Genomic DNA, 24,386 nt, shown 5'->3' with positions numbered 1-24,386 from the left:
CCCTGGTAAAAACCAGTGTCTGCCTACCCATAGACGCAATCTTACCCAGTGCACTCCAGCTGTCCAGTACTTTCAAAATAAAAGCATGGTCAAATACCCAAAATAATTCAAATAATATGAAATCTAAAAAAAATTAAAGGTGTATTCACCAAAACCAAACTACAAAAAATAATAGGTGATTAAACATTACAGGCTTCAGCAATAATGGGGATGCCACAATTCTACCATACCCCTCTATATACCTTTTATAGAACAATGTCCTGGTTCAAGAGCTTCTATGGTGTTCATGGTACTAATTCAGCTGGAAGCACCAATCTTCGATCAGGTGCACTCCACAGTCCTTTCTCTGTTGCCTCCTTTTCTTTACATTTGTCAATCAATCAGTCAATGAATCTTTATTTATGTAGCGTCTGTTACTATCAAAATTGTTTCTAGGTGCTTTACAGAATCCCAAGGCCTGACCCCCCCCAACACGCAACAGTGGGAAGGAAACACTCCCCTTTAACAGGAAGAAACCTTGAGCAGGACTAGGCACATGTAGGGGGACCCTCCTGCTGATGGCCGGCTGGGTAGACAGAGAGAAGGGGGAGGACAGGTAGAGGAGAGAATAGGCAGAGATCAGGGAAATACATTAATAATGCAAGCTGCCGGTATAAGAGTAGAGTGGTTCAGCAGGGTCAGAGGTCAGCAGGCCAGCATGAAGCTATATCTGTCCTGTACCTGGACAGGGAGCTGGTTCCACAGCAGGTGGGGCTGGTGGCTAAATGCACAGCCCCCCATTCTACCTTTAAAGACTCTGGGGACCAGAAGTAAACCAGCATTCTGAGAACGGAGTGGTTTATTGGGATGATAAGGTGTCACTAGCTCCTCTAGGTAGGATAGAGCTAGACCTCTGAGGACCTTGTAAGTCAGAAGATGTGGGTTGCTCATACGGTCCCAATGACCTCGGCAGTGTTTTTAACTCTTCAACTGTCATTGTAGGTAATAGAGGACATTTGGATCATATTATGAGAAACCTCCTGACAGCCAGCAGCTGCTTTTGCTGCTCTGTCTGCTACATCATTTCCTGCAGAAGTTTTGCTTCCTGTTCTATCATGTCCTTTATCCTCGACTATTAAAACTTTAGCTGGTAGCATGAAAGCAGCTGCCAAATTAATTATAGCATCTTTATGTTTTCCTAGTTCCCCTGTACTGATTAGGAATCCAGTTTTGTACCACCTGACCAGCTCATGGTGTACAGTTCCATATGCATAAGAAGAGTCTGTATATACTGTACTTATTTCCAATGCTTTTGAGATTGTGGCTGTAACAGTTACAGCCACAGTCTGTTCTTTTTTTAGAGAAGGATCGCTCTCAACTCTTCCTGATGCCACTGTTTCCCATCCTTTCCACTGCTGCATATCCTACCTGCAGTCCAAGGTCCTTGTGCCTGAAACAGCACCCAACCCATGTGCACCCATGTGTTTTCTTCCGGCAGCGGTTCTGTCTTTAAGTCATGTCTTTAAGTCATGAGTTTCAGGTCAGTTTGTGTTTTTTCGGCACATGTGTGGTGGTATATGTGAATGCTCTGGATGTGAGGGGATGTGCCATCACTACATGGCATATGATCATATGATCACTCTAGATGGTATCTCATTAACATCTAGTGACTGGAGGAATCGAGGAGTAACTTTTGATCAAAATCTCTCCTTCAACTCACACATTAAATTAGTCTCTAGAAGTGCCTTTTTTCACCTGAGGAACATCTCAAAGATCAGGAAGCTAATGACGTGGCATGATGCTGAAAAGTTAATTCATGCTTTTCTTACTTCCAGGCTGGACTATTGTAATTCTTTCTTATCAGGGTGTCCGAACAACTCTTTAAGAAGCCTCCAGTTGATCCAAAATGCTGCAGCCAGAGTTCTGACAGGTATTGACAAAAGAGATCACATAACTCCTGTAATGGCGTCGCTTCATTGGCTGCCCGTTAAATTTAGAATAATTTTTAAAACCCTTCTTTTGACCTACATGGTCCTCAGAGGCCTAGCTCCATCCTACCTGGAGGAGCTAGTGATACCTTATCAGCCCAATAGACCGCTCCGCTCTCAGAATGCTGGTCTACTTGTGGTTCCCAGAGTTTCTAGGAGTAGAATGGGGGGCCGAGCATTTAGTTACCAGGCCCCCCTGCTATGGAACCAGCTCCCTGTCCAGGTGCGGGAGGCTGACTCCATCGCTACTTTTAAGATCAGACTTTAAACCTACCTCTTAAAAAAAAAAGCTTATTGTTGCCAATTCTGTAGTTCCAGTTACTATCATAGATAGACAAATTATCATACTTAGGGGGTCGTCTAATCGTTAGGTCACATCTTAGCTATGCTGTTATAGGCCAAGGCTGCCGGGGTCCGGAAACATGATCACCTGACAGGCCTCTGTCACCCCACTGGGTCATGGTTTCCTCTCCTCTCCTCTCCTTTCCTCTCCTTTCCTCCTCCTCATCAAGCAGACTACCGTAGTTATGCTGATTCCTGTGTAGTTTTTCTGCTTCCCCCCCCCCCCTATTCATTTACAGGTATCGCCGCCTTCGGAGCTGCATGATGACCTCCGGCCCGCCCCACTGACCCGTTGTATAGTGTATTTTTGTGTGTGTTTCTGTGCTCTGTGCCTCTCCTCTCCTCTCCTCTCCTCTCCTCTCCTCTCCTCTCCTCTCCTCTCCTCCTCCCTCTCCTCTCTGTCTCTGTCTCTCTCTCTGTCTCTCTGTCTCTGTCTCTGTCTCTGTACCCGGCCATCAGCAGGAGGGTCCCCCTACATGAGCCTGGTCCTGCTCAAGGTTACTTCCTGTTAAAGGGGAGTTATTACTTGCCACTGTTGCTTGTCTGGGGTCAGGCCCTGGGATTCTGGAAAGCGCCTTGAAACAATTTTGATTGTATAGAACGCTATATAAATAAAGATTGCTTTGATTTGACATGGACAGTGTGGCCTATGGCCTTGGCTAGTCCTGCTGTAAATCTTGCGCATGGGTGTTTTGTCCTTCTACTAATGTTTCATGTTTTGTATTGTAACATAGTAACTTCTACTATCTCCCCCCTTTGTTTCTGGAAAAGCACTGCATTTACAATCCCTCCTTTTTCAGAAACATCCAAATAAAAGGCCTAATGTAGTCAGGGGCAGCCAAATGGGTGCCAGATGGCAGTTGCTATTTTAAAGTTATGAATCCTCTGCCTCTTGTGTCCATTTCAAGGAAGCATTGAGATTGCAACCTTGTTCAGTTATCAGCTGTCTCAGCAGAGCAGTTGCTCCTATACAGGGTGCAATATACTGTTGGCTGCAAGGACAAGAAAAGATAACATTTCTTTCACTGTTTCAGGGCATTTGTGATGTAAACACACTTGGATTTTATGTTTACCTTTTAGTTGTTATGTTTAACTTTTAGACTGTTTGCATGGAGAGCTATGAGGACTGAGGGTGTGGCCTGGAGACAGACAGATGCCGTAGTTGCAGCAATGATAATGTGATTTACATGCTGCAACAAAATTGCACCTTCTGGAATGGCTGTGTCTTCCAACAACATTTATAGTCTGATCAAATACTCCTGAGGCCAGGAGGACCTGGTCATATTTCAGGGTAATTTTCCACACTGCACTGTGAATGTTTACATGTTCTGTTCAATAAAAACATGAAAACTTGAAATGCAGCCTGTGTTTGTTTGTGTTTGATGATGTGACTTAGATGAAGATCAGAACATATTTTATGACAAATTTATGCAGAAATCCAAGTAATGCCAAAGGGTTCATATAATTTTTCCTGCAACTGTATGACATAATTATTATTCCTGGAATCCCATCTGCTTTTGCTTTGACATGTGGAGGGAGCCCAGCCATAACAGCCTGCTGGAACATCCCTGACATCACTCCCTGTCCTTTTGGATTTATTCCAGTTTTATCCACTGATCTTCAGTTCTCCTCAAAAATTCTTCAGGTTGCTTCAGATCCAAAAGAGGGATCTGGTCTAGAGAATGTATTTCCCTGATCTCTGTCTGTTCCCACGTCCACCTGTCCTCCCCCTTCTCCTCCCTCTCTACCCATCTGGCCATCAGCAGGATGGTCCCTCTACATGGGCCTGGTCCTGCTCAAGATTTCTTCTATTGAGCAAATTATATTTTCATAACATTGGGCAACAATGTTTTTGCAGCAGGATGCTCCACATGTTATACCGGTCTGTCATGGCTAGTGCCATTTTCTTTGCTGTGGTGTGCTGGGGTGCAGGCATTAAAGCAAAGGATGCCAACAGACTCAACAAACTCATTAAAAAGGCAGGGTCTGTTGTTGGATTTAAACTTGCAAACTTAGACGAGGTGGTGAGGGACAGGATGGTGTTGCAACTGCGGACAGTCATGGACAATCCCTCCATAACACAGTGGACAAACTGAGAAGCAGCTTCAGCAACAGACTCCTGTAGCCTCGAACGATACAGGAAGTCATTCCTGCCGTCCGCCATTAAACTCTATAATTCACCCAAACCAACTCAACAATAATTGTGTAATGTATATGTTGTAATTTTATTTCTATTTTATTCTATATTTATGTATATATGCTTATAATGCTTATAACATAACTCTCTATAATACCCTCTCTCTTTTAGAGATGTTAAGAAAACTTTTTTTTTTCTTTTTTTTGCCCAGCAATTTCATCTTCATTAATTGTTAACTTGTGAGTATAAATTATTCATTAACTATGGTTGTCTAATGTTTGGTGTTCATGTACAACAACTACTTAAAGCTCTGTCATGCCTGTGAAGGTTTGCAGTCATCCATTGACTATGACAGACACTGGAAACTATCAGGTAGAACTGATGAAGCCACTTGAGTGAGAGGTGAAATGTCTTCATGGAACTCAAACAGTCCAGTTGCTACGATTCAACAGAATTATTCTGTCCTAGTCAGTTTTGTCACTGTAGCATTCCCATTGTTTGTAGTTTGTGCAAAAGGGATCAGATTGGAACCCTTTGACAATGTGCTCATACCACTTCCCTTTAAATTTTATCCAAGGTAGATTTATTCCTACAATGCCTGTCTGTGCATGTATGCTAGTTAGAAACTTTTGTTACTATTGTGTCCATTAACACCCTTTTTCAGTAATTTGCATTTCACTTAAATTTATAACCGTTGTATGTGTGCTGTTAGCAATTTCCAACTAAAAGAACATTCTAATAATAAATATATATAATTAGAAATAGAAATCCAGGCATCAGGTCCTGCTGTTGTAACAAAGAGTGTGGTCTGAGCCCAGCTTCACACTCCACCTTATTTATTTCTGCAAAGTTTGCAGTTAAATTACTATAGCCTAAACTATTTACTCTTCAACAGCTTCATCAGTGGCTTGGTCGAACTCATCATCAGAGAAGAGGTCTCCAGAAATGGCTCGGTGGAGCTCTGGCACAAGCTCTACCTCAATGCTTCTGAGCCCTGCCTGGCAAAGCACAAAATACGCAAGTAAATTGTTAACAGATTATTATACATTAATAAATCATAATATATATTTAATTATATCAAATGTTTATTTTAATTTGAACTTTTATCATTAAATTTTACATTATTTGATTTAATGCAACCTTGATATCTTAGCAGGTAGCATGGGTACTAATTACTTTAAACACCTCAGAAATCAAAGATACCAACATACTTGTATTTCACTGGTAGCATTTTTCTTGGTGTGCCGGTGGCCATAATACTCTTCCTGTCTCTTCTTCATCTTCCTATAATAATCTTGGATAAGGAAAGTGGCATAAAACTTGCCCACTGTTACTTCATCATCTGTGAAAATAGAATAGACATGACAAGCTATTAACTTTGGTGAAGTCAATTGATCTGTATTGGCATCATGGGAAAAAAAGCTATTGTTGCATTTCAAAAAGAATCACAAGAATCCTCATATATTCATCCAAAATAGTCAACTTTAATCATCACAGCTATGATCCATGTAAGCTTGTTGTCAGGGTCCTGGGTGTTGTTTTGGTGTTCTATGTTGTTACAGTGCTCTTTAGTTTTCAACCTTCAACCTTTAACTTACCCGAGTGATAAATCTAGGATATATCACTCGGGTAAGTTAAAGGTAAGTAATTGTCAACCTGTTATTTGTTAACCCCCGTATCTACTCACTACCCTCAGGCGTGTGTTGGACCACCCAATCCAGAGCAGTGAGGCAGCATCGAAGCTTCTTTCTGTGCAACAAGGGGCTAGTGCTGTGCTTGATTATTTCCATTTCCGGGTCCTTGCAGCCAACAGTGGTTGGAATGACACCGCCCTCTGGGGGAGTTTATATTCAGGGGCTGGCGGAGGAACTAAAAGACTAGGCTGTGGTTGAACCACCAACCCCAAGCCATGTCCCTTCTCCTGAGCCAGGTCCCATCCTATCTCGATCCTGCATCATTGGAGCTGCTTCCTGGCAGGTGAAGAAGAAGGTCATACAGGTGCAGCAATCAACTCCGGACCCTGGGGGCGGTCCACCTCACCAGCTTTTTGTCTCTAGTTCTGCCGGTTCGGATGCCCTACAATGGGCCCATTCTTCCAGACTCACCTACCACCCTGGTCTCTTACGGACTCTGGCATTTCCTTAGGCAACGCTTCTGGTGGCCTTCCATGGATCGAAATGTCAAGGCTTTCATATGGGCCTGTCTGGGGTGTGGAAAAGTCCGTGTGCACAGGAAAAGTCCTCCCACCAACCTCCTCAATCCACTGGACAACCCTTGGCGCCCCTGGTCACACATTGCTGTGGACTTTGTCACCGGTCCTCCCCCATCGGTTGGGAATAACGCCATCCTCACTGTGGGTGATTGTTTTTCCAAGGCTGTCCACTTCGTTCCTCTCCCGAAACTCCCTTCCGCAGCAAAGACTGGGGACCTCCTTGTCCGGCATGTTTTTCGTCTCCACAGTTTTGTGGTGGCCTGAATCCCTGCTTCCTGGAGTTCCTTCCTACCCTGGGCGGAGTATGCCCATAACTCACTGGTCTCTTCTGACACTGGATTGTTGCCCTTCATGACTTCCTTGGGGTACCAACCACCGTTGCTTGAGTTACAGGAAAACTAAGTAGCGGTGTCTTCTGCCCGGGTCAACCTGTGTCATTGCAGAAGTGTGTGGAGGCAAGTCTGTTCTGCCCTTCTGCATTCCTCCCAACAGTCTCAGGAACAAGCCAACCACCACCATATTCCATCCCCTGTCTATCAACCAGGCCAGAAGGTCTGGCTCTCTACAAGGGATCTTCTCCTACAGGAGGACTCCTAGAAACTAAATCCTTGTTTCATTGGACCCTATGAGATCGACCAAATCGTTAGCCCCCATCATTCAGAGTTCATCCCACTTTCCACATTTCTCAGGTCAAGCCATTCTCTGAGTCTGATCTGGTCCCTCTATACGAGCCGCTGCCTCCTCCCCGTGTTATTGATGGTGGCCCAGCCTACACAGTTCACCACACCATCCACCGGTGTGGATGCTGTCTTCAATTCCTGGTGGACTGGGAGGGGTACGGTCCGGAGGAGTGGACATGGATTCCAAGGGCAGAATATCTTGGATGACAGTCTCCTGCGTGATCTTTCCCAGGACCATCGTGACAAGCCCGTTAGGGTGCCCGGAGGCGATCATTGCTAATCAACTGGCTATTTAGGCCCTGGGCTCCTGTTCACCAGTGTTTGATTGTTTTGTCTGTGTTGTGGTAATCATAGAATCAGTTACTTGTCCTTTTGTTTGAGGTTCAAGAGTTGTAGTTGTTTTGTATTCTGCTCAAGGTCACCACACTTTCCTCCTTTGGACAAGGAATGTGCAGAATCTTTTCCCTATGTCGAGCGTGTTTTTCCCCACTGTTCAAGGCTTCTTCTGGTTTCAATAAACCCTTTTGTGAGACTACTTCCTGTTTGCATTCAGGTCCTGATCAAACTAGATCGTAACACATTAACTGGTGTGTTCTTGCTTAGTTTAGAAGTTGAATGTTCTTATTCAGTCACAATATGACTGCTCATTTTGAGTTTTGAACGACACATGTGCATATTGCAAAGATACTGTAAATTCATAGGCCTCCAGTGCCTTGTGTCCTTGCAAGATGCTGAAACAGGTAGAGATTGTTCCAAAAACACAAGATGTGTATAGGATGGAACTGGTTGTAAATTTGTCTTACAGTGCATTCCTTAGTGAACATAAAAACTGGCTGTTGGCATTCAGTAGAGAGCATAAGGCGTCATTCCGGAGGGGTCCGGAGGGGTCAGAGAAAATTATAGCTGATTTTTATCTATCCTTAAAACCTTAAACTGCTTGAGGGAAAAGGAGAGTAGAGGGATTGTAAAAAAAAAGACCCTTCAGCTTAACAAGCTACAAAACACCACCTTCTTCATTTATTTGGAACTAAAATTGGATAAAAACAAATAAGGTGTTTATTTGCATCATTTTGAATAATTAGATGCTCATTTTATTTAATCTTTATATGGGAAATGTTACATATAAAGATTAATTTAATTGATTTCCACCATGCCCAAACCTATGTTTATCTAATTACGGGTTGCCTGTTCCATTACTTGTGTACTGTAAGCTTGTTATAAAAATATACTATAATACTACTATTATACATTCAATTTACAGTCTACTGGACTGTTCATTTATGCTCCTTCCGTTCTTAAAATGCCTTTTGGTAATACACACAAAACCACAGATAAACACTATGCGATTGATTTTTTTTTTTTTTTAAAGCTGTAGATACCAGATTTTTAAGGTCTGACAAAAAAAAGTCATAAAAATATAAAAACTGACCTCCAATAGGTGGGATGACTTGATCCAGTAATTTCATACTCGTCCGCTTCCAAATCTTCTTGATGATTCCCCTCAGCTCTTCATTAGCTTGTTCAAAATTACCTGACCATTAGAGGTACAAAAAGGTGAAGAAAATCATTATACTGTTGGTCCTATCACAATACAATAAAAACAGCAATCAGGCCATGCACCACACAGTGCTTTGGCCATAATTACTACAGTTCAAAGCTAGAGTTATTAATTTCTTCAGAATGCTGTGCAGATAAAAATCATGCCTTCTGAGATTTGTAGGGGGCTGATGTATATCGTTTATTCTCTTTATTTTTATCCTTTGACATGTATCTTTTGATATGATTAATATACTCAGTACCATCAGTATAATCAATTAATCAATCAATCAATCAATCTTTATTTATATAGCGTCTTATACAATCAAAATTGTTTCAAGGCGCTTTCCAGAATCCCAGGGCCTAACCCCAGACAAGCAACAGTGGCAAGGAAAAACTCCCCTTTAACAGGAAGAAACCTTGAGCAGGACCAGGCTCATGTAGGGGGACCCTCCTGCTGATGGCCAGCTGGGTAAAGAGAGAGGAGAGGAGAGGAGAGGAGAGGAGAGGAGAGGAGAGGAGAGGAGAGGAGAGGAGAGGAGAGGAGAGGAGAGGCATAGAGCACAGAAACACACACAAAAATACAGTATACAACGGGTCAGTGGGGCGGGCCGGAGGTCATCATGCAGCTCCGAAGGCGGCGATACCTGTTAATGAATAGAAGGGGGGGGGCAGAAAAACTACACAGGAATCAGCATAACTAGTCTGCTTGATGAGGAGGAGGAAAAGTGAGGAAAGGAGAGGAGAGGAGAGGAAACCATGACCCAGTGGGGTAACAGAGGCCTGTCAGGTGATCATGTTTCCGGACCCCGGCAGCCTTGGCCTATAACAGCATAGCTAAGATGTGACCTAACGATTAGACGACCCCCTAAGTATGATAATTTGTCTATCTATGATAGTAACTGGAACTACAGAATTGGCAACAATAAGCTTTTTCAAAGAGGTAGGTTTTAAGTCTGATCTTAAAAGTAGCGATGGAGTCAGCCTCCCATACCTGGACAGGGAGCTGGTTCAATAGCAGGGGTGCCTGGTAGCTAAATGCTCGGCCCCCCATTCTACTCCTAGAAACTCTGGGAACCACAAGTAGACCAGCATTCTGAGAGCGGAGCGGTCTATTGGGCTGATAAGGTATCACTAGCTCCTCCAGGTAGGATGGAGCTAGGCCTCTGAGGACCTTGTAGGTCAAAAGAAGGGTTTTAAAAATTATTCTAAATTTAACGGGCAGCCAATGAAGCGACACCATTACAGGAGTTATGTGATCTCTTTTGTCAATACCTGTCAGAACTCTGGCTGCAGCATTTTGGATCAACTGGGGGCTTCTTAAAGAGTTGTTTGGACACCCTGATAATAAAGAATTACAATAGTCCAGCCTGGAAGTAAGAAAAGCATGAACTTTTCAGCATCATGCCGCGTCAGTAGCTTCCTAATCTTTGTGATGTTCCTCAGGTGAGAAAAGGCACTTCTAGAGACTAATTTAATGTGTGAGTTGAAGGAGAGATTTTGATCAAAAGTTACTCCTAGATTCCTCACAGAGAGACTAGATGTTAATTAATGAGATACCATCTAGAGTGATCATATGATCTAATCTATCCCTGAGAGGTTCAGGACACCAGTTTTTTCCTGGGTTAAGGAGGAGAAACCATCCCTTGCATTTATGGATTGCCCAAGATCCACAAACCAGGGACCCCTCTCAGACCCATAGTAAGTAGCATCAATTCTGTAACATACAACATTTCCAAATACTTGGCCTCCATCTTGTCTCCCATGGTTGGCAACACCCCACACCACATCAAAAACTCCCAAGACTTTGCTCAAAAGGTCAGTGGACTCACACTACTTCCAGAAGAGACTATGGTATCTTACGATGTCACGTCACTCTTCACGTGCATCCCCACCGCCAGTGCCATAGACACCATCCACAAGCACCTTCTATTGGACAAGAATCTTCCAGAAAGAACAACCTTAACACCGGCCCAAATCTGCACCATGTGTTTGAACACATGGTGGACCTGTGTTTGAACACCACCTATTTCCAATACAGAGAAGGCTTCTACAGGCAGAAACATGGCTGTGCCATGGGCTCACCAGTATCCCCCATAGTTGCCAATCTATACATGGAGAAGGTGGAATCCCAGGCCCTGACATCCTTCACAGGAACTGTGCCAAGCCACTGGTTCAGGTATGTGGACGACACCTGGGTCAAAATTCAAACACAAGAATTGGAAGCGTTCTCCGATCACCTCAACAAAACAGACCAGCATGTAAAATTCACCCGGGAAGATACAAAAGGAAACAGTCTGGCCTTTCTGGACTGCGCAGTCAAGATCACTGAGGACAGAAATCTCACCATCGAAGTCTACAGAAAACCTACACATACCGACCAGTACCTTCAGTTTGACTCTCACCACCCACTTGAACACAAGTTGGGAGTGATCAGAACTCTCCAACACCGGGCCAGAGAAATACCCACCACATCCCAAGGCAGAAAGAAGGAACAGGACCACATTAAGACAACTCTCAAAACATGCGGCTACCCAGACTGGGCCTTCACCAAAACCTCAAGAAATCGAGACCCCAGCAAAGGAAAGGAGGAGAGAAACAAACGCCGCAGCGTTTCGATCCCCTACGTGTCCGGAGTCTCTGAGAAGTTTAGGAGGATCCTCCAGAAACACGACATACCGGTCTCAGACAGAGGTTAGTACACCCAAAGGACAAGACACCAAGACCCAAACAAAGTAATGTTGTTTATGCTATACCGTGCCAGGAGAAATGCAAGGAACTGTACATTGGGGAAACCAAACAACCTCTCCACAGAAGAATGGCACAACACAGACGCGCCACCTCTTTGGGTCAGGATTCAGCAGTCCACTTACACCTAAAGGAGAGTGGGCACTCCTTTGAGGACAGCCAAGTACGGATAGTGGCCAGAGAAGACCGCTGGTTTGAAAGGGGTGTCAAGGAAGCTATCCATGTCAAATTGGAAAAACCATCCTTAAACAGAGGTGATGGGCTGAGGCACTTCCTATCACCCACATACAATGCAGTCCTTCACTCCTTCCAACAGCAAAACAAACATTCACACCATTCCAGGAGATCCAGTGACTCACCACCATGTGATCCAGCAGACAAAGGGGAGACACCTCAACCGAAACTAGGTGAACGACCCGACCAACGACCCTGCTAACGACTCTCAGGTGACCACCCAGATCATTAGCATGCAGATGGTCCCCAGGGGCTATATATTTTCAAGCTCTCTCCCCAGTGATTTCAGAACTGAAGAAGCCTTCTGTATAGAAGGCGAAACGTCTTCAAGAGAAGAAACCCAGTCCAGTTGACATAGAAAACTACCTTGGATACAATGACCTGGATGATTGAGAATCTACACAGATGTTGATGAGGAGGAAATTTGAAGACATCCAGGACTTTATGACTTTAAGACAGATCTGGAGCTTCACGGACTTCTCTGTCTCCTCTGGTTTCATGGATAAATAAAGCTGCGTGTCATCAGCATAACAATGAAAATTTATCCCATGCTGCCGAATAATGTTCCCTAAGGGAAGCATGTACAAGGTGAAGAGGATTGAACTCCATGGCTAACCCTACTGTATGAGGAGGGAACACCATGGACATGAGCAAACTGGTATCTATCAGATAAATATGATCCAAACCAGTCTAGTGCTGTCCCTTTAATCCCAATCACATATTCCAGTCTATGTAACAGGATGATCTGAAGCTATGAGAAGATCATTAGTAACTTTAAGAAGTGCCGTTTCTGTGCTGTGATGAACTCTAAAGCCTGACTGAAACATCTCAAACAGGCTGTTTCTCTGCAATATGACCAGTATAATCTACAAGCTTGTAGATGCATAGGTAGAACAGAGCAGAATGTAAATTAGTAAATTAGTATTAAATAGAATGTAGGGTGACAAAACAAGAGGGCCCAAGGATTAACCTTGGAAAATAAGTTTTGACCTGTGGATAACCATATTTAGTTGTGTTCTGGGTATGAAAAGCTCCCAAAGCTGAAATATAGTCAAATAAGGCAACTAAAGCAGGAGCCAGCGCACAGTGATAGTATATTGTGTTCTGCACATTCTTGTATCTGGCCTTTGGCTGTGACCCTCAGTGTGTGGTTGTCTGTTTGAGGCCCCAGCTGGTAATAAAGTTCTCAGTTCTCAAATCACTGGTCTCGACCCTTGGATATGTTTACACCGCGCTAAACACCTAAGAATATTTTGTCTCATGATGACACTGAAGAATGAGCTGTCAGGGGAAGAAGCTTAAAGAAAACATGGTCATAAGCTGGTTCTAGCTAGATCTCCGTTTACAGTAGGAGGTCCAGGTTCTGAGTGGAAAAGAAGTAATTCAAAAGTAAAAACTCTCTTTGGTAGGTGAGATCAACACCACGTAGGCAGAGCACCAACACTCAGACTGCAGGAAGGCACGACTGAGTGCTCAAAGTTTCGCCTGAACTCAACCCTATCTACATTAGCTTTTGGGGCAAGGACATGAGAATGTCAAATCTAGTTGCTTAGACCAGCCTTTGGTACCACTGGTAACTATCCATTTGATGAATACCGTATATTCCCTGACCTGCATAGTATATTTTTACCAATAAAATGAGATAATGCAGTCATGTTCGACCTGTTAAATGGTTTATTGGAATGTGGAAACTGAAGGAAAGAAGCAAGGAGTGAAACCAAATGTTCTTTTTCAGGTTAAACCTTCATTCTGTCTTCACCACATCATTTGACACTCAAAACCTATACATTGAAATACACTGCTCAAATGATATTCTTTTTAATCAGAGTATAGCAACCTATCAGTCAAATTTCTGGTATATTGATCTGGTCAGTTAAGTAGCAGAGGTGGTTGTTAATCAGTTTCTGCGGCTTTGTTGGTAATGAAAACAAGTGCATCAGAGGGGCAACAATGAGATGGCCCCCAAAACAGGAATGGCTTTCCCATCAGAGAGGTGACATTCCATGTCCCTAGAGCCAGTTTCTGCAGCCAGGGATCAGACCGCCAAGGTCCCTGCCTTCGGCCGCTACCCAACACACAATGCACCCAACCCCCTCCTGCAGGTGGTGAGCCCATGGGAAGGGGGCCCCATGTTGCCTCTTCGGGTTGTGCCTGGCCGGACTCCATGGGCAGAGGTCCGGCCACCAGGCACTCGCCAACGTGCCCCGCCCCCAGGCCTGGCTCCAGGAGGGGGACCCGGTGACCCGCATCCAGGCAAGGGAAACTTGGCACCAATGTTGTTTTTTGTTATTAGGGGGTCATGGGCTACACTTTGTCTGGTCCCTCACCTAGGACCTGTTTGCCATGGGTGGCCCTACCAGGGGCATAAAGCCCCAGACAACGGAGCTCCCACAATAAGAACCCCTCCGCCACAATAAGGTGGAAGCCCAGGAGGGGGAAATGAAACTAAAAAAGGAATAAATTGTTAGGCAAACATAAATAAATGAGCTCCTGTTTGTCTCTGCTCTTACAAGATCCAATGCGACTGAGCTTGTTGTAGAAATTGCTCCGCTGTCTGTGCATGGAACAAAATCACTGCTGGTCAACAAAGGATTCTGCCTTTTGACTCATCCTCCAATCATGAGGGTTTACTCCAATCTTTAAAATGAATGCATTCTAATGTATTTGTAGTCAATAAAATATTAATGCAACAAGACATATTTGTCCATTTATTTATTAAGATGTCTAATGAGCACTCAGTTCCAACTTAAAGAGAAATTTGAATTCTACCACCCAAATCAATGGTCAGACTGATGTCAGTGGTTTGACCAATCATGCAGAATGCAGTAAAAAAAAACTGCAGAAAATCAGAGGAGGTGCGCTCCCTGGTATAATTCACACATTAGGACCCTCAAGCAGAAAACGCAAAGGACAGAAAGGAAATTATATTCTTGTAAAATAGTTAAATACCATTTAGCCTGGAAAGACTGTCTGGTACTTTATAAAAAAAGGCCCTCCATGAGGCCAGAAAAGCTTATTTTTCTTTTTTTAATTGAAAACCAGAAAAATTCCAGGTTTCTTTTCATCAGTGTGAAGACTTCATGAGCTTCTTCCCTGATAAAGTTCTGACTATTAAAGAAAAAGATAATCAGGCATCCCAACAGCTACTAGACAATCGCCAGATGTGCTGTGTGAACAGGGTTTCCAATGAGCACATAAACTTCTTAAACTCCTTCACCCCTATATATTTTTCTGAGGCGTCTTCACAGTAATCCAAGTCCACCACGTGTCATTTAGATCCCATCCCAACACACCTGTTGAATGATGTTTTACCAATGATAGGCAGCTCTATTCTGGACCAGATCAATTGTTCCTTACTGACACGTTATGTACCCCGGTCCTAGAAGGTAGTAATGATTAAACCATTGCTCAAAAAAACATCACTGGATCCTGATGTGTTAGCAAATTATAGGCCTGTATCCAACCTTCCTTTTATCTCTAAAATTCTTGAGAAGGTGGTGGTGACTCAAATACTGGAGCACCTGCAGAGGAACAGCCTTTTTGAAATTTTTCAGTCAGGCTTTAGAGCTCACCACAGCACAGAAACAGCACTTATTAAAGTTGATAAGGATCTTCTTATAGCTTCAGATCACAGACTGGTTTCTATGCTGGTTCTGCTGGACCTCATTGCTGCTTTCACCTTGTACATGCTTCCCTTAGGAAACATTTTTCAACAGCATGGAGTAAATTTTCGTTGTTATGCTGATTACGCAGCTAGATTAATCCATGAACCCAGAGGAGCCAGGCGGACTATTGTCATTTTTTATTATCAGGATGTCCAAACAACTCTTTAAGAAGCCTCCAGTTGATCCAAAATGCTGCAGCTAGAGTTCTGACAGGTATTGACAAAAGAGATCACATAACTCCTGTACTGGTGTCTCTTCATTGGCTGCCCATTAGATTTAGAATAATATTCAAAATTCTTCTTCTGATCTACATACAAGGTCCTCAGAGGCCAAGCTTTATCCTACCTGGAGGAATTAGTCCCAATAGACCACTCTGTTCTCAGAATGCTGGTTTACTTGTGGTCCCCAGAGTCTCAGAAGGTAAAATGGGGGGCTGAGCATTTAGCTATCTGGACCCCCTGTTGTGGAACCAGCACCATGTCCAGGTACGGGGGGTTGACTCCATCTCTACTTTTAAGATTAGACTTAAGACTTCCTCTTTGAAAAAGCTTATAGTCAGTAATTCTGTAGATCCAGCTACTATTCTAGTCAGACGAATTATCCTATTTAGAGGGTTTTCTAATTGTTAAGTTAACATCTTAGTTATGCTGCTATAGGCAGAGGATGCCAGGGTCCAAAGTCATGGCTTCCTCTCCTCTCCTCTCCTCTCCTCTCCTCTCCTCTCCTCTCCTCTCCTTCTCTGCATCCATCTACAGGTATCACTGCCTTTATAGCTGTTTTCTGACCTGCTGATATTGAACCCCGCTGACACACTCAACTCCTACACTAGCACTTTGTTATAATTAATGTACCTGTCTACCCAGCTGGTCTTTAGCAGGACAGTCCCACTACATGAGCCTGCTCAAAGTTTCTTCTTGTTAAAGGGGAGTCTTCCCAAGAAAAACTAAGATCAGCCAAGGATATTTGTAGAATTTAAAAAAGCTAAATAACGCTGTGAAGAGAGAGAATTATGTGTTACCCATTATTAATGTCATCTTGCCAAAACTACCACGTGTCAAGGTGTTTTCCCTTTGGGATGCAGCTAGTGGTGTCTGGCAGATACCCCAAGATAATATAAGACTGTCATTTAGTTTTACAAGTCCACCTGAACTTTTTGAGAAAGCTTTTGACACTCTCAAGAACAAAGTTCTGTTAGCTTTTGCACAACACCAGTGATTAAACATGCATGACTAGTGGCAGACTTGTGAAGCTGCCCAACAGATATGGAGAGTATGTGACGTTGTTAGATCACTGCTTGCACTGAAAGTGGCAGAATAAAGCACTGCAGCTATGATTGATTGATTGATTGATTGATTGATTGATTGATTGATTGATTGATTGATTGATTGATGCCATCTGGTAGTCTACCAAGATAACCTTTAGTAAAGAGATGTCATGATAAAGCTATTCAGAACGAGTAAAAAAGGGATTTAAAGTGAAAATACTTTTTGGAAAAAGAGAGTGCAACTGTTTTATTTAAAATATAGAAATGTTTTGTTAAAAGGTTCCTGGCAAAATATGTATGCTTAAAGTAATAGGTTTCAGAGGAGTTGTGGTTACAGACAAAATTCTATTGTAAAATTATTTTTGACAGTGAACAATTAATTATGCATTAGTAGAAGCCAAAATTATGGCTCATCTGCAATTAGATTCACTCCACAACCCTACCTTCTGTCTTTATTTTCAAGGCAGTTCTTACAAGTGCAAATAGTGTTGCATTGAAGGTAACTGTTCCATCACTGTTGAGAGGCATGTTCATTGAGACCAACCTCTGGGAAAACAAAAACACCATAAAAGCACATAAATACTTAAGTTTAGAAAATGTGTTTTTATTATTATTTTGAATAACTACTGCAATAACTGTAACCATTTTAACCTTATTGATCTATAAATTGCAGGACAGATTTCATATCCATATATTTTTCTGATTTGTTTCAAGAACTGATTCATTTTTAATTTTAATGTCTGTGGCTAAATTTAATTTCTCCAAGAACAAGAATAGCGTGGAAAAGATTTTCAGTCTTTTCTCTTTGACCTACTTTTGCTATTATCTACCAATTACGTCAAGTGTTTCTCAACATTTATTGATGTTTATTTATGCTCAGCTGCCACATAGTTCAAAAATATCTGCACCTTGTGGTTGGACCTACGGTATTACTTTTCTTGTAGCCTTCATTATTTCTTCTATTTTGTGAATTGGTAAGATACACATATTACCAATTCACATTATATATATATATATATAGAGAGAGAGAGAGAGAGAGAGAGAGGGACGGGGGGGGGGGGGGGAGAGAGAGAAAGACTTTAATATGCTAAATAGGTCAGGAGCTAATTTTCTCACCTTGCAGGCAATGCGATGAGGACAGAACTTTCCAAAACCTAAAGGAGGAGGTATTCTCCGAAGGAGTGTGACAACATCAAGATGCTTAATACGTCCCCTGTAATTGGGCAAAAAATATAACACAAATCCCACTGTTGTAGGAAACTGAGTAGACAACAAATTACAAAGTGTCCAGAATCTAAAGATAAAATTTGATTTAATGTGACATTAAATGTCATTACTGCTTTTGAAAAGGTTGAGCTTGATAAAAGGTGTCATTAATTGTGTCAGTAATATGCATTTTAAAATTTAAAATGATATGTAGAACTTTCGCTCAATATTATCATAGGTTTAATACAAAAGGAATCCGAAAAAATTGAGTCTTCCTCAGAAATAAATACACATCATAGCACATCAAGAGTCCCATAACTTATATACAACTTCTACAAGGGGAAAAAACAAATTTGGGAAAGGTCTTTTAGTGGAATTTGTAAGTTATCTAGCAACTAAAACAGACCTATCTGTCACAGCTGCGGGCAACCCCGCCCGAGTCCTCTTTCGCCCCACGCACCTGTGGCCAATCAGCACCATCACGAGCCCCTTTTAGTTCCCTGCACTACGCTGCCTCCCTGCCAGATTGTCCTCTGTGGTTCACATGACTCTCCAGCGTTTTCCTGCCTGCCGGTCTGCCTGGTCTCAACCCTGCCTGTCCCCAGCGATTCTATCCTGCCTGCTCCCCAGTAAACCCAACTGCCTTCTGTTCCTGACAATAAAGCGGTGTTCAACCGAACTCTGGTGTCGCTCTTGGGTTCTCGTCTGGTCCCTGACACCTATCCAAAATGCTATAAGCTGTTTTGGCATCAAATCTAGTTGTACAATAAATATTATTTTAGTCACATTATGAAAATTAATCCACAACACAGCACTTGAATTGTGAGTAGACACAAACCAATTTTTGGCAATCTGACCAATTTTGAGGACCTAATTACTATTAATTAATGGTAACAACACCAAGTCACTATCATGATAAGCTGGTTTTACAGAGAAATGGAAATTTTGAAATGCTTCCTTCCACAGGAAGGTTAACACCTAGTTCAACCAGCTAAGGCACATCCAAGTTCTTGGACATAAATCACATATAAAACTCTTACGTGGCTTCTGGATCATATTCTGCCCAGATTTTCTTGAATTCATCCAAGTGCTGGGGACCGAGAATAGACCAGTCACGTGTCAAGTAGTCAAAGTTATCCATGATGACTGCCACAAACAGGTTAATGATCTGCAAAAATCAAGTTTGAAGTGATTGTCTTGGTCCAAATACAATGCTAGTTACACTTTAGTACTGTGCTATAAACTATTATGAAAAAAATGTTTTCTGTTTTCAAATAATTTATAAATATGCTACTAACATTTTACTTTTGGCTAAACTCCATCTGTATTCAAAGTACTGCCTTATTTCTGCAGTTTACAAAGAAACCAGCAAGATATCAGTAGAACACCACACTAAAGTAATAATAATTAAAAAAAATATAATTTCTATGGCAGGGACTTTAAATCACTACTGATCTTGATTGCATCAGAAATAACTTTTTTTAAAATAGTTTTTAGATATTCTGACATGTATATTGCATACACCCTCTGTACTATGTACAGATATACAAGGGCTGATTATCCATTTATCTTGGATTATTGTATATATACATCCTTTTTTTATTTGTATATTTTCTATTATCTCAAATTTAATTTATTTAATTTTTTCTGCGTGCTTTTGTTGCTGCTGTTGCGCTGTAAATTTTCTCATGTGGGACAAAAGTTAAAGTTAAATCTGAATCTGAATCTGAAGTGGAATGTCTATTATGATTCTCAGTCATCCAGGTCATACATATCCGAATAAGATCCCTGCACTATAAAGAAAAATGTTATTTCTGATGCAATCAAGAACAGTATTTGGATAATCCAGGGAAATAATATTGAATTTACCAGAAAGGCGCAAAGCATGTAGAAGCTCATGAAGTAAATGATGGCAAAGTTGGATCCACAGGTGTACTCTTCCCCAGGTAGGTAGTCTGACTTTGGATCACATTTTTTCCCATACATGCATGCCAACATTACTTCATGCCATGCTTCCCCTGTAGCACATCTAAACATCAACCACATCAGAAATCAGTTCAGCATCAAAAGTTACTGTAATTTTGACTGTGATTTTAGATAAAGTCTTTTTTTGAACAGGACAAAAATATCAATAAACATTACATTCTAAGCAAGGGAATGTATTATTTAGAGCCAACAAAGCCTAAGAAATTGACATTTAAAAAAGATCAGAGGGGCTCAACAACCTGAATAACAGTAGAACAGCTTGTGGGAATGTCTGGAAGTTGTTGTTCCTATTAATGTATGTACCATCGACAACAGCTATTTTACCAAATATCTGAAAAAATATGAAAGTGGGAAATAAAAATACACATCAAATCAGAAATGTACATTAATATATGCTTTTACAATGGTTTGTAGATAGATTATAGTCAAATAATTAGTTGTTACAATCTATATTATCAATCTTTCTACCAAGCATCTAGAATAGTTTACACTAAATGTGATCAGGTCATCATTGTGTATGTTTGTATGTTTCTGTGTGCATGTATACCTGCATTCCAACCACAGCATATATAAAGAACAGCATCAGAATCAGCAAGGCCACATAAGGAAGCGCCTGCAATAAATAATAATCACAAGCAAATTCACAAAATTATCATGTTGTTTTTTGTTCTGTATGCCTTTCCCCTCTATTTCTGCATTTTCTTCCCCTGGCAGCTTGAGAGTGGCTTCTAAATCCCTGCAACAAGGTCACCTTGCATTGGTTTTCATTCACTGTGGGTTAATTGACTGCAGCTGACACAATCCTGTGCCAGATTATTACAAAATTATACTAATGTCCTCTTGTGTTTTCCTCTATAGAGTTTTATGCACTTTTAAGCCTGCTCATAATTTTTTTTATTCAAATATCTCTTTGGATTAATATTTGTTGTTTTTTCCCCTGCACACCCCTTTATAGATTATTATTACAATTCCATATTGTTCTTTTGAGCATATTTTACAATCCAAGCCCAAACAATAAACAAGCAGTAAACAAACAAACAAACAAACCTCGGAATGAGCTGAACCATAAATGATAGAGTCATACTGGCTTGGACATTTCCCGGGACAACAAGGTCCGCGTCAGGGGTCGGGGAACCAGGGCTACCTGATGTCAAATTGGCTACTGGAGCAAGGCATTCATGAAGCAGGGCAGAGAACCTGGTACTGATGGAGTGTTACTATGGGAGTAACACCAGTGAGAAAGGGTACATGCAGATGATGTGGAAGAAATGGTTGCTTCAAAACTCCACATCCTTACTGACTAAGAAGCAGCTCATGAAGAAGCAGCTCAGTGTTGGAATATCTATAATACTGTAAGATGCTATCACAGCTAGAGATTGATTAGGTACAGTGTTTTACCCCATCCATGGTACAAATATGCTACAGCAAGGGGGAGCCAGGACATCAGTTCAGCTTGGGGGTGGTTTCACCATCACCCCCAAGTATTGCGATTGCGTACAAAGCCCCAGTGACAGACAGACTCAACACAAGGGCAACTGACCTGAGAGAGAGAATCCTGGGGGAACTCAGCTACCTCCCTGCCAAGGCTAACAAACAAAGTACCAGACCAATCTCTACTGGATGATTTGAGCACGGCACTGTCAACCATCCCTACCACTACCATCACTGAGACCAATCAGCTGATGAATGCAGCGGCAACGGTAATCCTACAGATGTTTGGCTATAAGATGAAGAGCATGAACAGCCATAAGGAGCAAATGGCCCCATGGAGGAGAAGGCTAGAGGAAAAAATCATGGCAACCTGGAGAGAAGTCAGCCTCCTAACAGAGCTAAGTAGAGGTGTGAATCCAAGGACAGAGCGGCCCAAGAAGTACAACAAACTGTCCATACCTGAGGCACTGGAGACTGCTAAGCAAAGGCTCACAGCCCTGGCTACCCGACTAAAGAGGTACACAAGAGAAGTAGAGGCAAGGAGAATAAACAAGGTGTTCTTCACCAATCCAGCCAAGGTCTATTCTCAATGGCAGGGCAACAAGATGACAATAGCTCCCCAGGGCTGAGGCTGAGCAATACTGGAAGAGTATCTGGGAGAAAGAGGCAACACACAACACTAATGCCCAATGACTCAAGACCTACAGACAGAGCACAGCTTCCAACTTCCAAAACAAAGACCCAGCAGTCAGCACCTTAGCAAACATCCAAACAGGAGTGTCCAAAATGAAGAGCTGGACAGCACCATAGGATTCACGCCTACTAGCTTAAGAAGCTGACTACACTCCATGATTGTCTGCTTGCACTGAAAGTGGCAGAATAAAGCACTGCAGCCATGATTGATTGATTGATTGCACAAATGCTGCCAGACATTCCTGCCAGCTGCCAGCTGCTAAGATCGGGGAACCACCCAGAGTGGTTAACCCAGGGCCAGACAGTCCTCATAATGAAGAACCCCCAGAAGGGCACAATACCATCCAACTACCGGCCCATAACCTGCCTCAGCACCACATGGAAGCTCCCATCAGGCATAATAGTGGCTAAGATCAGTAGGCACATGGATCAATACATGAGCAGAGCACAGAAAGGCATAGGTAACAACATCAGAGGTGCCAAGCACCAGCTACTGGTTGACACGGCAATCACACCAGGATGTAGGATGCAGCACACCAACCTTGGCACTGTCTGGATTGATTACAAGAAAGCTTATGACTCAATGCCACACACATGGATACTGGAGTGCCTAAAGCTATATAACATTATCAGGCGAGGCATAGATGGCAGGTAAGGCATACATGGAGTGGCATAACCAGGTGGTGGGCATAGTGTACAGGAACATCTGCACTGAGTATGGACTGGAGGTCCCAGGGTCCAGGTGGGAGACACCCCCAAAGTGCTGTAGAACAAGCAGGCCAAGATTCTATGGGACCTCCAGATCCAGAACTGACAAGATGGTCGTGGCCAATCAGCCTGACATAGTGGTGGTAGATAAACACCAGAAGACAGTGGTGGTGATAGATGTAGCAATCCCAAGTGATAGCAATATCAGAAAGAAGGAGCACGAGAAGCTGGAGAAGTACCAAGGGCTGACAGAAGAGATTGAGAGAATGTGGGGTGTGAAGGCAACAGTGGTCCCAGTAGTGATTGGGACACTAGGGGCAGTAACGCCCAACCTAAGTAGATGGCACCAACAGATACCAGGAACCACATCAGAGATCTCTGTCCCGTAGAGCGCAGTCCTAGGAACAACTAAGATCCTGCACGGAACCCTCAGACTCCCAGGCCTCCGGTAGAGGACCAGAAGCTGAAGGAGGGGCCACCCAGGCGGGCGAGGAAGAGATTTTTATATATATTCCAATGACACTAATTGCATGTTGATTCTGAATGCACTTTTCTTTTCATTGTAATGTAGATGAAATATTTTACACATAGATATCTGTATTTCCTCAGCAAATTAATACATAAACATGTGATACCACAATTTTGCTCATGGTCACTACTAACCTGGAGAGATTTTATGAAGGTCCACAAAAGATTACGTATTCCCTCTGAGCGATTTAGTAGTTTCACAAGGCGCATGACTCGAAAAAGTCGAAAGAAGGTGACTGATACACTCAGATTTTCAGAAGACTAAAAAGAGAAAATTTGGCATAAGAGTCTGCTAATTGCTAAATTTCAATATACTTGTGAATGTCTATGTGTTAGGTTCTAACTTACCGCAATTGCCTGCATCGGGTCTACTTCCTGCAAACATAAATGCTTTAGTTTTAGATTTGTATATTTCCCTGCTATATACCAGTTCTCACAGTATTATGCCAGCCCAATCATATTATATGGTACATGTAAGTGCTGAAAATGTGAATGTTAAACATAGGCAAGCATACTCTCTCCTCTGCACCCCAGTTGAAATATAGTAATTGCAAAAGCAAATAGATTTTTTGTAGTTTATAAGAAAGAAAATCAAATGTTCATTTGTTTTTATAGTTTATACAATGTTCACAAAATGTATGGCTTGATATTGCCACGCTGCATTATTAAATTAATGAGTTATTTAACGCCCCAGTTTATTGCATTGCATGTTTGCATGTCTTCCTATCTTCTCTCAGGTGAGTGTTTGATGTAATTCTTGCCTTCCTCTGTAGTGTTGTCTATTGTTGTCCGACCTCACGACCCACTCAATTTTTAGTTCTATATCTTCAGTATAAAAAAACATAACAATTATGTATTTATAATGTATTTGTTACATGTGTCTTTTCGGCTCCTTATTCTTGCCCTTCCCTTTTCACCCTATCTCTTGCTCCAGGGGTCCCCATGAGAATGGACCTGTTGAGTTTCTTCCTGTTCCTGTTTTTGTTTTTTTTGCCGCTGATGCTTAGTTGGAGATTAAGCTTTGGTTTTCTGTTCATGCCTTGAGATAA

At 42.2% G+C, this 24,386-nt stretch overlaps 1 protein-coding gene across 3 annotated transcripts in view; it reads right to left on the bottom strand.

The window, feature by feature from the left end:
- Positions 1-5,227: 5,227 nt before the first annotated feature.
- The window catches only part of LOC101064508 (dihydropyridine-sensitive L-type skeletal muscle calcium channel subunit alpha-1-like), a 54,529-nt gene continuing 35,370 nt past the window's right edge, over positions 5,228-24,386 (bottom strand). For all 3 annotated transcript variants that reach the window (XM_029832869.1, XM_029832870.1, XM_029832871.1), the window contains 11 exons: positions 23,686-23,712; positions 23,473-23,598; positions 20,525-20,590; positions 20,217-20,308; positions 19,861-20,020; positions 19,032-19,159; positions 17,902-17,998; positions 17,229-17,331; positions 8,768-8,869; positions 5,658-5,788; positions 5,228-5,444 (listed from right to left, as the gene is read on the bottom strand). In XM_029832869.1, the coding sequence (XP_029688729.1) occupies positions 5,328-5,444; positions 5,658-5,788; positions 8,768-8,869; positions 17,229-17,331; positions 17,902-17,998; positions 19,032-19,159; positions 19,861-20,020; positions 20,217-20,308; positions 20,525-20,590; positions 23,473-23,598; positions 23,686-23,712 (1,149 nt within the window). In that variant the 3' untranslated portion in view covers positions 5,228-5,327. The remainder of the gene's footprint in view (positions 5,445-5,657; positions 5,789-8,767; positions 8,870-17,228; positions 17,332-17,901; positions 17,999-19,031; positions 19,160-19,860; positions 20,021-20,216; positions 20,309-20,524; positions 20,591-23,472; positions 23,599-23,685; positions 23,713-24,386) is intronic.

This window comes from Takifugu rubripes, chromosome 2 (assembly GCF_901000725.2).
Source record: "Takifugu rubripes chromosome 2, fTakRub1.2, whole genome shotgun sequence".
Classification (NCBI taxonomy): Eukaryota; Metazoa; Chordata; class Actinopteri; order Tetraodontiformes; family Tetraodontidae; genus Takifugu; species Takifugu rubripes.
Note: the sequence above shows the minus strand (reverse complement) of the source record. Positions and strands in the feature narration are given on the sequence as shown.